Source organism: Delphinus delphis, chromosome 20 (assembly GCF_949987515.2).
Source record: "Delphinus delphis chromosome 20, mDelDel1.2, whole genome shotgun sequence".
Classification (NCBI taxonomy): Eukaryota; Metazoa; Chordata; class Mammalia; order Artiodactyla; family Delphinidae; genus Delphinus; species Delphinus delphis.
Genome location: NC_082702.1, coordinates 12,090,234 through 12,105,107, shown reverse-complemented (window position 1 = coordinate 12,105,107; position 14,874 = coordinate 12,090,234). Strand labels below are relative to the sequence as shown.

The following is a 14,874-nucleotide window of genomic DNA, read 5'->3' as shown; positions in this document are numbered from 1 at the left end:
ATTAAAGCCAACTTCCAACCTTTTTTTTAAAAAAAAAAAGGAAGAAGGAAACGTGGTTGGAAACTCCAGGGGATCAAGGTGCTTTTGCATAGGAGTGAGCATCTTACACAAAACAATTAAGCAGGAGCTTCTGGGTTGGTGAACAAGTGGACAAGTGCTCTTCAGAAGAGCATGGAAGTTCTGTGCCCCTTCCCACATAGCTTGCCCTTTGTGTTTGTTCCATCTGGCTGTTCCTGCATTATATTCTTTTATAATATATTGGTAATCTAGTGTTTAGAGTTGAAAAATTGATGCCTCGATATCCAACCTTTGAAAGGAGTACAAAGAACTTATTCTTAAAGACAAAAAAAATGGCTACTGGCTGGTGATAGTTCTTTATGACAGAAAAATTAAATGATCTTGCCAAGCAGTTAGGTACTGAGAGTAGAAATCTGGTTTGCTGATGAAACAGTTATGCTCAGTTGGCCAAGGCTATGCAATACAATTGGCATTCTTCTGTGATGGTGGAGATGTGAGATTTACTCTGGGTTCTGCTTTTCTGGAAAGTAGACATGAAAAGGTGTACTACTTTTATCCAGTGACCAATGCCGCAACCATGGGATTGAGCCCTGAAGACACATTTGTGAAGAAGACAGGACATGATCCCATAATAGTAAATTTTGATAAAAAACTACTAATTGGGCTAATGTTTAGAATATATTTATGGGGGAAGGGGACAGTTGGGCACAGGGTAGTCCAAGAGCTACTCAGGGTTGCTGCCCCAGCTCAGCCCCATCAATAATGCGTACAGCCAGCCTTCTCCCCCGTTGAAGACTTTGTTTGTTTGTTTGTTTGTTAACCCTAGCCTCACTTTGCCCCATTTTTCTTGTCAGGGCATTTTGGAGCTGTAGTCCAGCTTGGCCTCAGTGGGATTCTGTCCTGAAAGATAGAGCAGTGGTGTTTTAATACCTTGAGAATTCCTTTTTTGGATACCCCAGCAAGTATTCCCTGCCTGTCTTTTTCTCAGTTTACTAGTTAAATCAACTGTGAAACCCATTTCAAATATGTGGCCCATGGAGAAAGTTTATAATCCTAGAGGTTATAATTGTCTTAACATCTCTGTCCAGCATTTCAAAGTGGGCTTTCTCTAGAGGTCAGGGCCCCAGCCCCTCAGCCAGGCACAGAACAGTTGAGCACAGTAAAGACTTGCCGTTGGCCCTCTCAGCTTATGCTGCCTTGTTCAGGGACAGGGTCCAGGGCTGTTCCAGATGCACCTGTGGTCTTCAGGGCTGCTGGCCTCCTGGTGGAGGAACATGCAGATCAGGCCAAGTGTTGTAGGCCAACAGTGAGGCCAAAGAACGTGAACTCTGAAGGTGGGGGAGCAGGGTTCTCTGGTTGGCCACAGATTGGAGGATTGACTTGGGGCCCGAAACTAGAGATTACTGAGGCATGGGAAGAGGTCTGAAGCCAGTGGTTCGACCTGTTTTGGCTTAAACCCCAAAAAGTGTGTTCCAGAAAACCCTGGGTGGGTGAGCGTGTGTGTAGGAGATACAGAGCAGGCCCCAGGCCAGACCCTGGCATTTCCTACCCCACCAGCCTTGGCAGTGAGGGGTAAGTTGATGCTTAGCTGTCTCCTGAGTTAGATGGGATTCCCAGAGCAGAAACTGGTACTACAGGCAAAGTCCCTGCGGTCCCTGGATCTCAGCCCAGCACCATCTTTTTTCTTCTCTGGTTTTTCCTGAGTGGTCAGACCTCCTCACATTTGGCTCTTCTGGGTCTCCTGTTGGTAGTTTGACCTCAGAAATGCCCCTCCTTGAGAGGGGAGGAGAACGTAGCTACAGAAGCCAAGCTAGGCCAAGTGAACCGTGTAGTTGGGGCTTTTACCTACATTCCATGGTGACCTGAGTACTCTCTTCAGATTATGTGGGTGTTAGAGCAGTGGAACAGCCGAGGAGAAAAAGAAAAGAAAGAAGAGGTAGGCCACATTGCTTCAGGTGGCTCTGCTGCCAGTGGAAATCCTCTGGAATGAAACGCTGCCTGGCCTGTCCCTTGCCTACCAAGGTGCAGAGTAGGAGCTGGCCTCTGTGAGGCAGCAAACTTGCCTTCCTGGAGGCTTCTGAGAAAGCCCCTGCAGGGCCATATGTGAGGGCCCAAACCACCCCCAGGGTTGAGGTCTGCAGGCTAGGAGTTCTCTTAGGATTCTAACAGCCCAGAGCTAGGCCAGGCAGTGATCAGAGGCAGGGCTGGATATGACAACGTCGCTGACCTTGCCTCAGCCCTCAGAACAAGTGATTGTAGTCCTGCTTTGCATCCCTGTTGGCAAGAGCCACGCCTTTGCCTGAAACAGAAACCCAGGGCTACAGTGGAGACCCAAAGTAAACTGCCTCTTGTTGGCAGGCGTTGGAGAAGAGGATGTTTCTTTCCTCTCTCCTCCCCACTCCCAGAGCCTCAGCCCATTCCATTGTTGACACTCTGGCCAAGTCTCTTACCTCACAAGTGGTTCGTTCTACTGGGTTCACCTCACGCTGAGGCTAGAGTGAACTCTTACGTCACCAGCTTTAAGTTTGCTCCCCTGGGATCCAACCCTGTCTCCTGCTGCCAGCCTGACCTTGTTGAGTTGTGGGTGGGGAACAAGAGTTGACAGGGGACAGAGGGGCTCTTAGAGACCTCAGGCTGTGAGCGGCCTGCTGTGTTCCTCCTTACTCCCCCAGACTGTCACACACCAAAACTACCCCCGCAGCTGCTCTGAGAAACCCAGCCCCTGTCCTTCGGCCCACATCACGGGGGCAATGGAAGTAGCCCGGGGCCAGGGAACACAGGCGGCCCCCGACCTCCTCAGAGTCAGCATCTTCAAGCAGGGTGGGGCTGGGAGAAGCAGGAACTAGGCTGAGGGAGCCTGCACAGCGGGAAAAGCTGACCTGCCGTTGTGCTGGTCTCTTAGCAGCAGCCCCCAGTGACCACAGCAGTGCCGGGCCAGCCCAGGGTCTCTGACCTCACTGTGTTTGCTGTGGCAACGGCACCAACAGCTAACTCCCTTTCCTCCAGGGAAGCCAAGCACTTGCATTTCTGCTGGCTGGCCTAGTTGCTCTTCTTTCCTTCCTCAAGCCGAGGAGGGAGGGGAGGGAGGCGCGGTCTTGAAAATTGTCACCAAGAGGGTTCTCAGCACCTCAGTTCCAGAATGTCTGAGGAGCCATTCCTCAGAGTCTAGCCACTTCCCAGGACAGAGACCAGCTGTTTATGAGTCCTGTCTGCTCTGCCCCCATTCTGCCCACTGTGAAGCTGCAGGGACTAGCCCTCTTGGCAGTGATGCTTCTCGTCTCTATCCCCTCATCAGGACGTTGACGGGGTAGGTCTCATCCATAGAAAACCACCAAGAGGTGTTTATCCATGCCCTTGGGGTTCAAAGGAATCAAAATAGGATCACTTCTTACGGGCAAGCAAACAGTGGAATGGATTGTCCACAGAGTGGCTGGGGCCACAGTCACCCCTGGCACCCGCCTACTCTGGGTTTTGTGCCAGGAGAAAACCTCATTATTTAGCTAGAGGAAAGCAAATTCTGTCTTTCTGTGACCAGATGCCACCTGATTTGCTTTTAGGAATGGAGTCTAGGAAGAGCGGTGAGGAGAAGGATTTGACTTTTCCTTTGTAACCTGTGTGCTTTTTAACCATTTGTGGCTCAGTGCCTCTCCTTGGGCCAGTGCTCAAGGCACAGATTATAACACGTGTATGCCCACCACACACCCACTTTGAGGGCCCCCACCCCCAGTTAATGTTGAGACGTTTTCCCTGGGGAACAGGGAAGACCATCTTTGCCTGCTGTGTGTGTCAGGGCCACAGAGTTGGGTTGGTTTAGAAAACAGCTGTACCCACAGCCCACATCTCCCAACAGGTGTGCACTGGCGTCCCTGGCCTCTAGCTGACCCATAACCCAGCTTCCTGTTCCTTGTGTTTTGGAATAGGCTCTCTTGTGCCTCATCTTTTCCTCAAACTTAACTTTCCTTGGTCCTTTCCATTGGGAAGCCTCTCCTAGGACAGTGTCAGTCCTGTTGGTCATATTTGCAGACTTCTTTCCCTGCCATTTTCACATCTATAAATCCTCACCAGAGCCAGGAGGAGGGTGATAGGATCTCTGTCTTATAGATGTAGAAATTTGAGACTCAGACTAATTAGGGGACTTGTCTACAGCCTCACAAATAGAGGCCACAGCTGCAATTTCAACCTCAAGCCTGTTCCCCAGAGCCTGTGTTCCTTCCACCCTGTCTCACCATCCCTGCCTTTCTGATGGGAAGTCACTATAGCTTGACGTTCCTTGGTCTGAGTTGCTTCAACTTAACCTTACAGTAAGAAGATCCAGTGCACCCCACCCAGTGACGGCCACATCATATCAACCATTACCTCCATTTGTTGAGTGTTGGCTGTGAGCCAGACCCTGGGCTAACCAAGGGCTTTTACTCACATGAGCTCCTTCAGTGTTAATAGTGACCATATGATCTTCCTATTGTTTTCCCTTTTCAGGGCTTGAGACTTAGTAGGTATGCAGACTGAGGCTCTGAGTGGAAGTCACTCACTCAGGGCCACACAGTGTGACTTGACCAAGTCACCTTAGAGCCAGGGTGTGCTGAGCCATCCCCCCTGCGCTACCTGCCTCTGTCAAGGCAGCTTCCACCCTGGAGGCCACAATGTAGCCCCCACTCCAGGAGTTCCTCACACTTGGTCAGTTGCTTTGTGGTCCTTTTCCTGCTCAGTCCTCACCAGGCCCAGGAGGGAGGCTTTTTTTCCTCCATTTTAACAGATGAAGCAACTACAAGGACTGGCCACACTAGGACTCGATGCTGGGCTTTTTCCACCCTGCCAGGCTGCATCTTCAAAATACAACATTTTTTTGTCTGTTTGTGCATGCCCCTTTACAGATCTCTTCCCCTCTGTGGCTTCTCCCTTGAGTACCTTTCAGAGCTACTAAAAGTTGTTTAAATGCAACATTACTTATTACTCCAGTTCTGTTGAGTGTCTGAATGGGAAAAGATACCCATACAGGTGCCTGGGTCCCACCTCCAGAGACGGGTTGGGGAATACTCTGGTGGGGTTTGAGCCACTCTCTTTTTCAGTAGTGTCCGAGTGATTCAGGTACACAGGCTGAGTCCGTGGAGCACTGGGGTTTGACAGATCTGGGCGCCAGTCCCAAAGGGCCCAGCATGTGGGAGGTATTCAATGAACGGAAGCTGTCTTTACTATGGCTCTCAATCAGATGTGTCATAGAGCACCGCTCTATGCCAGCACCAGCCCAGGAAGCACCTAACCATCATCTAGAAGAAGGGAAGAGAAAGTTAGTAGCAAAACTGCACTTGCTAAAAGCACAAGTTATCGCCTTGTCAAGCTCCCTGGTTAGAAGCTTGTGGGTGAGTCTGGTGTTTTAGAGCAGGACTAAGGGAATAAAAGAACCACAGTGTTGATGAAAATGATCTATACAACTGTCAAAGGGGCTGGTTAATTATGGCATCCATTCTATAAATATTATTAAAGGAGAATACCACGGAATTCCGTAAAGGTCCAGTGGTTAAGACTCCGCACTTTCACTGCCGAGGGCACAGGTTCAATCCCTGGTCGGAACTAAGATCCCGCAAGCTGCGTGGTGTGGCCCAAAAGGAAAAAAAGGAGAACACCAGCACAGAAAAATGACAGAGAAACATTAAGTGAAAAAAAGACTTCAGAAGAGTGTGTGTTGTTTGATTCCATTAGTGTTAAAAATCACCCTGGTGGTGCAGTGGTTGAGAGTCCGCCTGCCGATGCAAGGGACACAGGTTCGTGCCCTGGTCCAGGAAGATCCCGCATGCCGCGGAACGGCTGGGCCCGTGAGCCATGGCCGCTGAGCCTGCGCGTCCGGAGCCTGTGCTCCGCAACGGGAGAGGCCACAACAGTGAGAGGCCCATGTACCGCAAAAAAAAAAAAAAAAGAAGAAGAAAAAAAAAATCACACAGATATTTCTAGAAATACATAAGAAATTCAATACAGGTCATCTCTGGGAGGTAGGAATGGCAGAAAGTGGATGAAAGGATTCTTACTCTAAACTTTATAGCTTGTACTCTGGATTTTTTTACTGTGAGCATGTGTTACTTTTAGAATGGGGGCTGAGGGGGCTGTAATGCACAGTACCACGAACAAATTGGATTAAAAAAGGAAAGCCCAAACTTTAGGAATCCCTTGTCCTGTTACTGTCAGCAGCCACTTTCCCAAGTCAGTTCATTTTCTGAGGGTAGTCTCAAGAATCTTAAAAGTGAAGAGCAGTTTCCTGAGTTTCTCTGCTTAGGAGAACTAGTATCCCTTTCTCAGTCCCTGGCCTACATAATACCCCACAGAGGAAAAGACCAACTTGTAATGACCATCTCTTGCCTCTTCTGTTACCTACCCCTAGACAAATGTTTATGGGTCAGCCCAGAGACGAAAAATGAGACCATTTGAAGGCTTCCAGCGCAAAGCTATTGTAATTTGTCCCACTGATGAGGACCTAAAAGACCGAACAATAAAGCGAACCGACGAAGAAGGGAAGGATGTCCCCGATCACGCGGTCTTAGAAATGAAAGGTAGGAAATGAGCAGTTCCCCGAGGGACATCGCAGCAGGGTCCTTAAGAGAAAAAGGGCTTTGCACAGTTTTTCCCTTCCCAGCTTCTTGATTATTCTTTTTTTTATCTTGTTCTTTCTGTGCTTCTGCTTTGTCCCTTCCCCGTCTAGTACAGCTGTGAATGGAAAAGCTGCCTGTATCCCTCCTGGGGCAGGGTTTTCAGACTAGATGGGGCTGGGGCAGGATGAGGGAGAGGATGTGTGGGAACAGGTGCTGAGAGACCTGCACGGTTGGCCGTCTGCCTCTGGCACCCACTGGGTGGGCTAGCTGAGCAAGCCTCAGTTTGCTTCTCTGTAAAAATAAGGAAGATGATTCCACCTGCCAGGCTCACTCCCTGGGTTATAAAACATTGGTTTGGTGGGGCTTAGCCACCTCTTCAGGAAAGGGAGGAGAGGGTCTTTGTTAGCCCCTTACTGTGGTCAGGGAGGCCGAGCTTGGGACCCTGTCTCTCATCTGTCGCTCACACTGCAGTCTCCTCCTCCTCCTCCCTTCTGGCAGGCCAGTGTCCTGGGGGTGAAGGAGACCAGACCTCAGAAGGTGCTGACCGCCTCTTCTTGTTCCCTCTGGGGCCCTCCCTTCCTCCTAGCCAACTTCACGTTGCCAGATGTTGGGGACTTCCTGGACGAGGTGCTGTTCATTGAGCTGCAGCGAGAGGAAGCAGACAAGCTGGTGAGGCAATACAATGAGGAAGGCCGCAAGGCTGGGCCACCCCCTGAAAAGCGCTTTGACAACCGAGGCGGTGGCGGCTTCCGGGGCCGTGGAGGTGGCGGCGGTTTCCAGCGCTATGACAACCGAGGTCCCCCTGGGGGCAACCGAGGAGGCTTCCAGAATCGGGGAGGAGGCAGCGGAGGAGGCAGCTACCGAGGAGGTGAGGCATCTCACACTGAGCTATCCCTGCTTTTGGTTCCTGGTTCAGGGTTGCATTTTGTGAATGCTTCCTCAGTCAGCAGATGACATTTCCCTGTCACCCGCAGTGGGCTGAACTCTGGTAGAGAACTAAGATAAATCAGAGTCTGGGGCCTCAGGGAAACTCTCCCACTGTCATGCTCCCCCTGGACATTGCTCCTGAAGCCCTTGCCCATTTGTATGTCGCATTGCTATTATTTTTATGAATCTTTCCCACCCCTCATCTGACCATGAGCTTCTTGAGAAGAGCGGCCAGACCGAGTTTACTGCCAGTCCTGGGTCCCACCTCAGGACCTGGCACAGGGCAAATATTAGGACTGGTTTTGCTTCTGAAACACATGGAGAAACAGGCTTGGAGAGGTTAATTTGCCCAAGATTCACCCAGCTGAATCCATAGTTGGGATCAAGTGAAGATGGATCCAGAGCCCAGGTTCTTATTAAGTTATGCTGTCTCTGAAGTGTATGATCATGATTTAGTAAGCATGCCCTACTCTGTTTCAGTCTTGTGCTGGGTGGTTTTGGAGACAGAGCCTTGACCCAGACACTATATCACCCTGTAGTGACAGTCCAGAAGGATTCTGGGCTGAATGGCACAGCCCGGGGGTACTTTGAGCTCCAGTGATATCTGATCCAGCCTGCAGGGGAGCAGGGCTCAGGAAAGGCCTCTTGAAATGCTGATATCTAAGCTGAGATCCAGAAGCCTGTAGGAATTGGCTGGGGGAAGGGTTCTGGGCTCATGAAAACTGCACAAAGGCTCAGAAGAGGCCAGCCCATTTGGCCAAGCCTGAAAAGGACTGTCCCAGTGCTTAGATGTTGGGGACACAGTAGAAACTAAGACAGCCCTGGTCCCAGGCTTACAGTCCATTGGGCAAGACAGACCTGTCAGCAGGCCCTAACAACTGAGTGTTACCAAGGCGGCATCGGGGGGTGCTCCCAGGGCTCTGGGGAAGGCCGGAGGGAGTGCTTTACTTGTTCACTGGAACTGGACTCCTGCTCTGTGCCTGGTCACACTGGAGCTACAGTAGTCTTCAAGACAGCCCAGCTCCTGAGGGTCCCAAATTGAGAACAGTGGGGCCTCTCACCTGATTCTCCAATGCAGGTTTCAACCGCAGTGGAGGTGGTGGCTACAATCAGAACCGCTGGGGTAACAACAGCCGGGATAACAACAACTCCAACACCCGAGGCAGCTACAACCGGGCTCCCCAGCAACAGCCACCACCACAGCAGCCACCGCCACCGCAGCCACCGCCACAGCAGCCTCCACCACCACCCAGCTACAGCCCTGCTCGGAACCCCCCAGGGGCCGGCAGCTACGCTAAGAACAGCAACATCCCTGGCTCGAGCGCCAATACCAGCACCCCTACTGTCAGCAGCTACAGCCCTCCACAGGTGAGAGGATAAGCGTGCGTGTGTGTGTGAACAGGTGAGAGGAGGTGGGTCCAGGGAAATCACCAACATGTGCTCTAGCCACAGGTCTTCACTCTTACCTCCAGCCCTGCCCTTTCTCCCTTCCCTGCCAGTGCTTTTGGCTGAGACAGACGCTAGATATTCCCAGATGCCTTCCAGACCCAGAGTAAATCGGGGAACCTACCTGTTCTGTCATCTCTCTCAGGGCGGGCTGTATGTGTTGGTCCCACAAGCAAGTACATTTCTCTTGGCTGCGTTCTCTTGGCTGTGTCACTGGCCTCACTGAATCCCCAAGAAAGCACTCAATTGGAGTTACCCCTTCAACCTAGGCTTGAAGGGGCTGATCCCCTTGTCTTCAGGATGTAGGGACAGACTCTAAGGTTGGTGAGGACTTGACCTCTGCCCTGAGAGCTTCACTGCGGAGCAGCTCCAGGCTCAGTTTGAGTTCTCAGAGAGCCAGTGCTCAGCTCTGGTACACACAGGCCCCTTAACCAGAGCAGTCCCCATTTACTGTGCACCTTCCACACTTCAGGCCTGGAGGCAGCTGCCAGGAGACACAGATGAATGGTTCTAGTCCTGGTCTAACCAGAATATTTCCTAGAACAGGAGTTGGGCAGACACAAATTCAAACCCCAGCCCCACAGCGTTCTGGTTTTGTGACCTTGGACAAACAGCTTCACCTCTTGGGACCTCGTTTTCCTCATAAAGGACTAGAGTTAGTAGTAGAACTTCCAAGGTTTGTTGTGAGGGGAAGATGACATCATAGCTTTGCAGGTAAGGCTCTGGAACTAGGCGGACCTGGGGGCAAGTCACAGCTCTGCCACTTCTTACCTGTGTGGCTTGGGCCTAATGATTTCACCTCCCTGAGCCTCACCTTCCTTCTCTGTAAAACGAAGCCAATGGAGCCTGCCTCAGAGAGTTGATGGGGGGATTAGAGGAGTTGAGGATCCAGCCTGGACATGGGAAGCACTTAGGAAATTGCCACTACTGTTTTTCTTAGCAGGTCTTCCAATAACAAATACCACCATTTATTGTGCCCAATGGATGGTGCACGTAAGCTTAGTGAATACGCAAGGCAATCCAAAGGGGTGGTTCTGTTGTAATTCTCATTTTACAGAGAAAAAGAAAAACACTGGGATTTCAAGAGCTGCTGTGTGCCTTGCTCCCCCAGGGTCTCATAGCTGGGATTAGAGTCCAGAATTTAGCTCTTGATCCTACCCTGTCCTGCCATGTCACAGAGCTGACCCATCTCCTTCTCAGCCCTGAAACAGCGTCCACCAGGGAAGTTCCTTTGTGGACCCACTGCTTACAAAGGCCCTTCCTCCATCCCAGCTGAGCTGGCTATTTCACAGAGACTTGTTTTTTTCCCTCCACTTCCCAGCCGAGTTACAGCCAGCCACCTCCCTACAACCAGGGAGGTTACAGCCAGGGCTACACAGCTCCACCACCTCCACCTCCGCCACCACCTGCCTACAACTATGGGAGCTACGGCGGCTACAACCCAGCCCCTTACACCCCTCCGCCGCCCCCTACCGCACAGACCTACCCTCAGCCCAGCTATAACCAGTACCAACAGGTAAGTGCCACAAGCAGACGGGGGAGAATGGGGAGACTTCTAGGGGCCCCACAGGGGTGTGTATTCCCAGACCTGTGTCCCTGCTTATCCCTAAAAAGATGGGCAGCTCTCTGGCCTTGGGCTGGTGTCCATCTAGTACAGTACAGCCATGCCCGTTTGTTGAACACTTCTACACTGGCTGCTGAGTAGCTGCCATCCTAGTTCCTCTCCCCAGTGCAGCAAGCAGAGGGCTTAGCAGGGGCCTCAAACCCTGATTCAGTACCATGGCCAGTGTCCATTCTGATTGGTTCATGCTAGGCCCCATACCTGCTTTTGAGTATTTTGAACATGGTATCTAGCTGTACCTGAAAGGGCATTAGGTTGGCAAGCCGGGAGACCGGGGCTTCAGTCTCTAACTGCCCACCCATGTGACATTAGGTCATTCACTTATCCTCCCAAGGTACCTTGATTTCTCTGTCAGACCTATGTGTTGACTGTCATCACCGTACCCATCTCCACCATGGGTGAGGGTGGGGTCAGGGGAGAAGCCAGATGTGGGTCTGGATGAACGACAACCTGGTGCTCTTGGTTTCTCTCTCCCCAGTATGCCCAGCAGTGGAACCAGTACTATCAGAACCAGGGCCAGTGGCCACCGTACTACGGGAACTATGACTACGGGAGCTACTCCGGGAACACACAGGGGGGCACAAGCACACAGTAGCCAGTGTGTCCTGGAGGCCCCTGCCGGCTTCCTCCACCAGCGCCCACCTTGGCCCCCCTTGTCCACCCCCTCCGGGTCACGTGGTGCTGGGGGACGGGTCCTCCCAGGGCTGCCTCTCCTCCAAGGGGCTCTTCCCCCACACAGGGCCGGGCATTTTCCTCCGGATTCAAACAGGCAACAATGACCATTTATTTTGTTTGTACCCCCACCCCGCTCCTCTTCCTCTTCCTCTTCCTCCCTTCCTCCTTTTTGACTAAAGACCCCCCCCTCCCTTGGTTGTACAGTGAGGCTACAGGGCTGTGGGGAGGGCCCCTTCCTGTCCTCTGGTCCCAGCCCTACTCCAGCCCCTCAGCTTCCCAGATTCTCATGCAGTTGGTTGTAAATTCTTCCAGGAGCTGTTTTACTGTCTACTTTTCAGAATTTAAAAAAAAAAAAATCAAAAACTTAAAAACACACACAAGTTTAAAAAAGCAAAACGCAGAGGGAGGAAGAAGTGACATATTTTTTTGGTAATTATGCTTTTTTTTTTAATTTTTAGAATTTGTCCCTTTTTACTGTGGGTCGGCTGTTGATATTTCATCAGGATAACCATTTCTTTGCTGAGTTCAGGTGACCGAGGAAGAGCCACACCCTCAAAACAAAACACACACAAAACAAAACCACAGAATCATCTTTAACCTAACTTTTTATACAATGTCTCAGTTTCCGGTAACTTTGCACACAAGCTTCTGTGTTGAGTTGAATTGTACCTGCCTTTTGTATTTGGAGAGAGTGTGACTATTGAACTTGAAACATTTTATTCTGGGCGTCTTGGTAGTTTCTGGTGGGATTAATCGGGTGAGAGGGAAGAAGGGAGTTGGGGGGCTCCTTCCTTTCAGAACATGAAGTTTCTCCCACTGCCTCCTCTCCAAAGGTCTCCCAGGTGCCAGACCTAAAGGTTTTTCCTACAGTGATCCTCTGATTATTTTTACTTCCCCTTGACCCATATGTTTTAATAGGACTTTAACAAACTGCACTTATTAAGAAATGTGTTTGCCCTGTTTTGTTTTGTTTTTGTTTTGTTTCAATAAATGACATGGCACCTCCTAGCAGGAAGGAAGCAAGGTTTCAACCCTGAAGTGTTACTGCAGTTGGCCTTTAATTGGGGCGGGGGCCTTTTCAAGGGGACATTATTTACTCACTCATTAAACACTTATTGTGGGATTTGTGTGCCTGTCCCCATTTTTGGTGCTGGGGATGCCCCCTTAAACCTGGGGCCCTCAGTTTAAAATCCACTAGTTCATTTTTAACGTGGTTTTCTGGTCTCTGCCCTTTCCAGTTCACCCACAGTCCCAAATCCCTCCCGGAATTTGTGAGTAGAAAAGGATGGAACAAGTCCCTAGGCAGAGAGCAAGGTAGGGTGATGGTTGGAAACTAGGGCTGGACTGTTGGGGTCATCCCTTGGTGTGACTGCCCATCCACATTAGGCCTGGCCTCTGTGTTGGACTTAGGATGGTTCTTGACCGTGCTCCTGGCTCCAGGCTAGTGGGGATTCCAGGAGCTGCTTTATCCAGCCAGTGTTAGGTACTTGCTCTGTTCCTTACCCACACCCACTCTGGACAGTGCTGAGGACACAGCATGACCAAGGCAGTCCTGGACCCTGCCCTCATGGGGCTCTCAGTCCAGAGGTAACACGGACCTGTCATGGAATGGTGACAGCGCCAAGGTCAGCTGTGAGAGCTTGGGGTGGAGGGGGGTGGTGAGGTGAGGCCTTCGTGGAGAAGGGAACTTTTTTAAAGAGGAATGAGCTGCGACAAAAGACTTTCTGGGGCTTCCCTGGTGGCGCAGTGGTTGGGAGTCCGCCTGCCGATGCAGGGGACACGGGTTCGTGCCCGGTCTGGGAGGATCCCACATGCCGCGGAGCGGCTGGGCCCGTGAGCCGTGGCCGCTGAGCCTGCGCGTCCGGAGCCCGTGCTCCGCAACGGGAGAGGCCACAGCAGTGAGAGGCCCACGTACTGCAAAAAAAAAAAAAAGACTTTCTGATTGCATCCCCACAGCCTATCCTCCTTCCCCAGCAACTTGAGTCATTTCTTCAATCCCCTTAGGCATGCTGTACTCCTGGCCCCTTGTGAGGGACAAGGCTGGGGCACAGGAGCAGCCAGTTCAGCTCCATCTCTTCCCTCACAGGAACTGTCTCAGAGCCTTGTGAAGGGAACACAGGCTACAAAACAGGGAGGAAGAAGGTTGACTACTTTTGAGGTCAGATGCAAGGCATCTGAACATGAGGCGGAGCCAAGGTTGATGGCTAGTTGGGCTAAAGGGAATCCTAGAGTGGCCTCTCCCTAGGGAGGGCCTCAGGTCCTCTAGGCTGGGAAGTCCCCTTCCCTGCAGGTCCATGTGTTGGGCAACAGTGCCCTCTGCTGGCCTCTCCTGGCAATATGTCTTAAGTGTAGTCAGTCTCCATCTATCCCAAGTGACAAATGAGCCACTTTCTTCCAGATCCCTTATCCTGGGAATGCAAACGGGAAGTTATTCCTCTGCCTTTGGCCTTAATATCTGGGTTACTGCATCAGCCTCCTCACAGATCTCTCTGACCTCCAGTCCCTTACCCTGATACCCCCCTGCTCACTCCCCACAGGATAAAGGAGCTCAAGCTACTTAATATGGCTTACAGGCTCCACATGCCTGGCCCCTGGTGACCTCACTGGCATTACCTTTTACCACTCCCCTTTCAAACTTAAGATCACTAGTTTGTTCTAGGGGAATCACAAATCCCTTTTAGAATCTAAATGCCATGAACTTCTGCCTTGGAAATACATGTGTACGGTTGAGAGGTTGGTTGAATTTTGCATAAAGATTTGTGAGGTTTTCCAATCCTTGCAGCCCGATCATGACCTTCAAGTTAGAACTCCTTTCCTATTACCTGGCCATACAGAAGCAACCAGAACTACTGATGCCTGCCTTCCTCTCCAGGGGTTTGCCTTGCCCATCCTCCTACATGAGACCCTTCTCTACCTCCCTCTTATCCTGATTCCTGATTATTTTTCCGGTCTCATTTTGGGTGTCCTTTACTCTCAGAAAAGAACCTTCCCATGGCCCTCCAGGCTGGGGTGGGCAGCTCCCTTAGCTGGACCTCTGGGTCCATCAGCCCGGCCCACTCAGGGCACTGGTAACACTTGAATGTGAGTCCCTACCCGTCACGTAGGGCAAATCAGGACCAAGGTCTCTCCACACCTGAAGATTCTTCAGGTCCTGGGAGCACAAAGTGGGAAGTTGAGTCTGATCTCACCACCTATCTCATGCTAAGCAGGGACTGGGTGTGATGACAGAAGCAAGCGACAAGGCTTAGTAAATATTCTTGAGGTGGTGGGGAAATATGATAGCCTGGGGTCTAAACCAGAGCCCAAGCCCTCAGAGGCCCTGGAGGGTGGTCATTCAAAACATTCATCCCCAAATTAAGCATGCTGGGCTCTGGAGTCACAGCAGTCACAGGGTGAACAAGGCCTTCCCTCTTGATAGTCCAGTTTCGCAGCGGTTCAAATTGCGGGGGTGCGGCGTGCCGGAAGAATCTATCTGACCCTGGTGCCCTTTTCCTGCCTGGGGTGGGCGGGGCCGGGCGGAAGCACGCATGCGCATAGGAAAATCCAACTTCGTCCCGGAACTTTGGTTCCTGGTGCTGCGGGGCACCCGGCCCCGGGAGTGTGCTCGGC

General features: G+C 51.4%; 1 protein-coding gene across 4 annotated transcripts in view; it reads left to right on the top strand.

Moving 5' to 3' along the window:
* HNRNPUL1 (heterogeneous nuclear ribonucleoprotein U like 1) overlaps nucleotides 1-11,984 on the top strand; it is a 35,754-nt gene extending 23,770 nt beyond the window's left edge. For all 4 annotated transcript variants that reach the window (XM_059999951.1, XM_059999948.1, XM_059999949.1 and 1 more), the window contains exons 11-15: nucleotides 6,389-6,557; nucleotides 7,183-7,464; nucleotides 8,602-8,891; nucleotides 10,291-10,485; nucleotides 11,069-11,984. In XM_059999951.1, coding sequence (XP_059855934.1) covers nucleotides 6,389-6,557; nucleotides 7,183-7,464; nucleotides 8,602-8,891; nucleotides 10,291-10,485; nucleotides 11,069-11,185 — 1,053 coding nt within the window. In that variant the 3' untranslated portion in view covers nucleotides 11,186-11,984. The remainder of the gene's footprint in view (nucleotides 1-6,388; nucleotides 6,558-7,182; nucleotides 7,465-8,601; nucleotides 8,892-10,290; nucleotides 10,486-11,068) is intronic.
* Nucleotides 11,985-14,874: the final 2,890 nt, after the last annotated feature.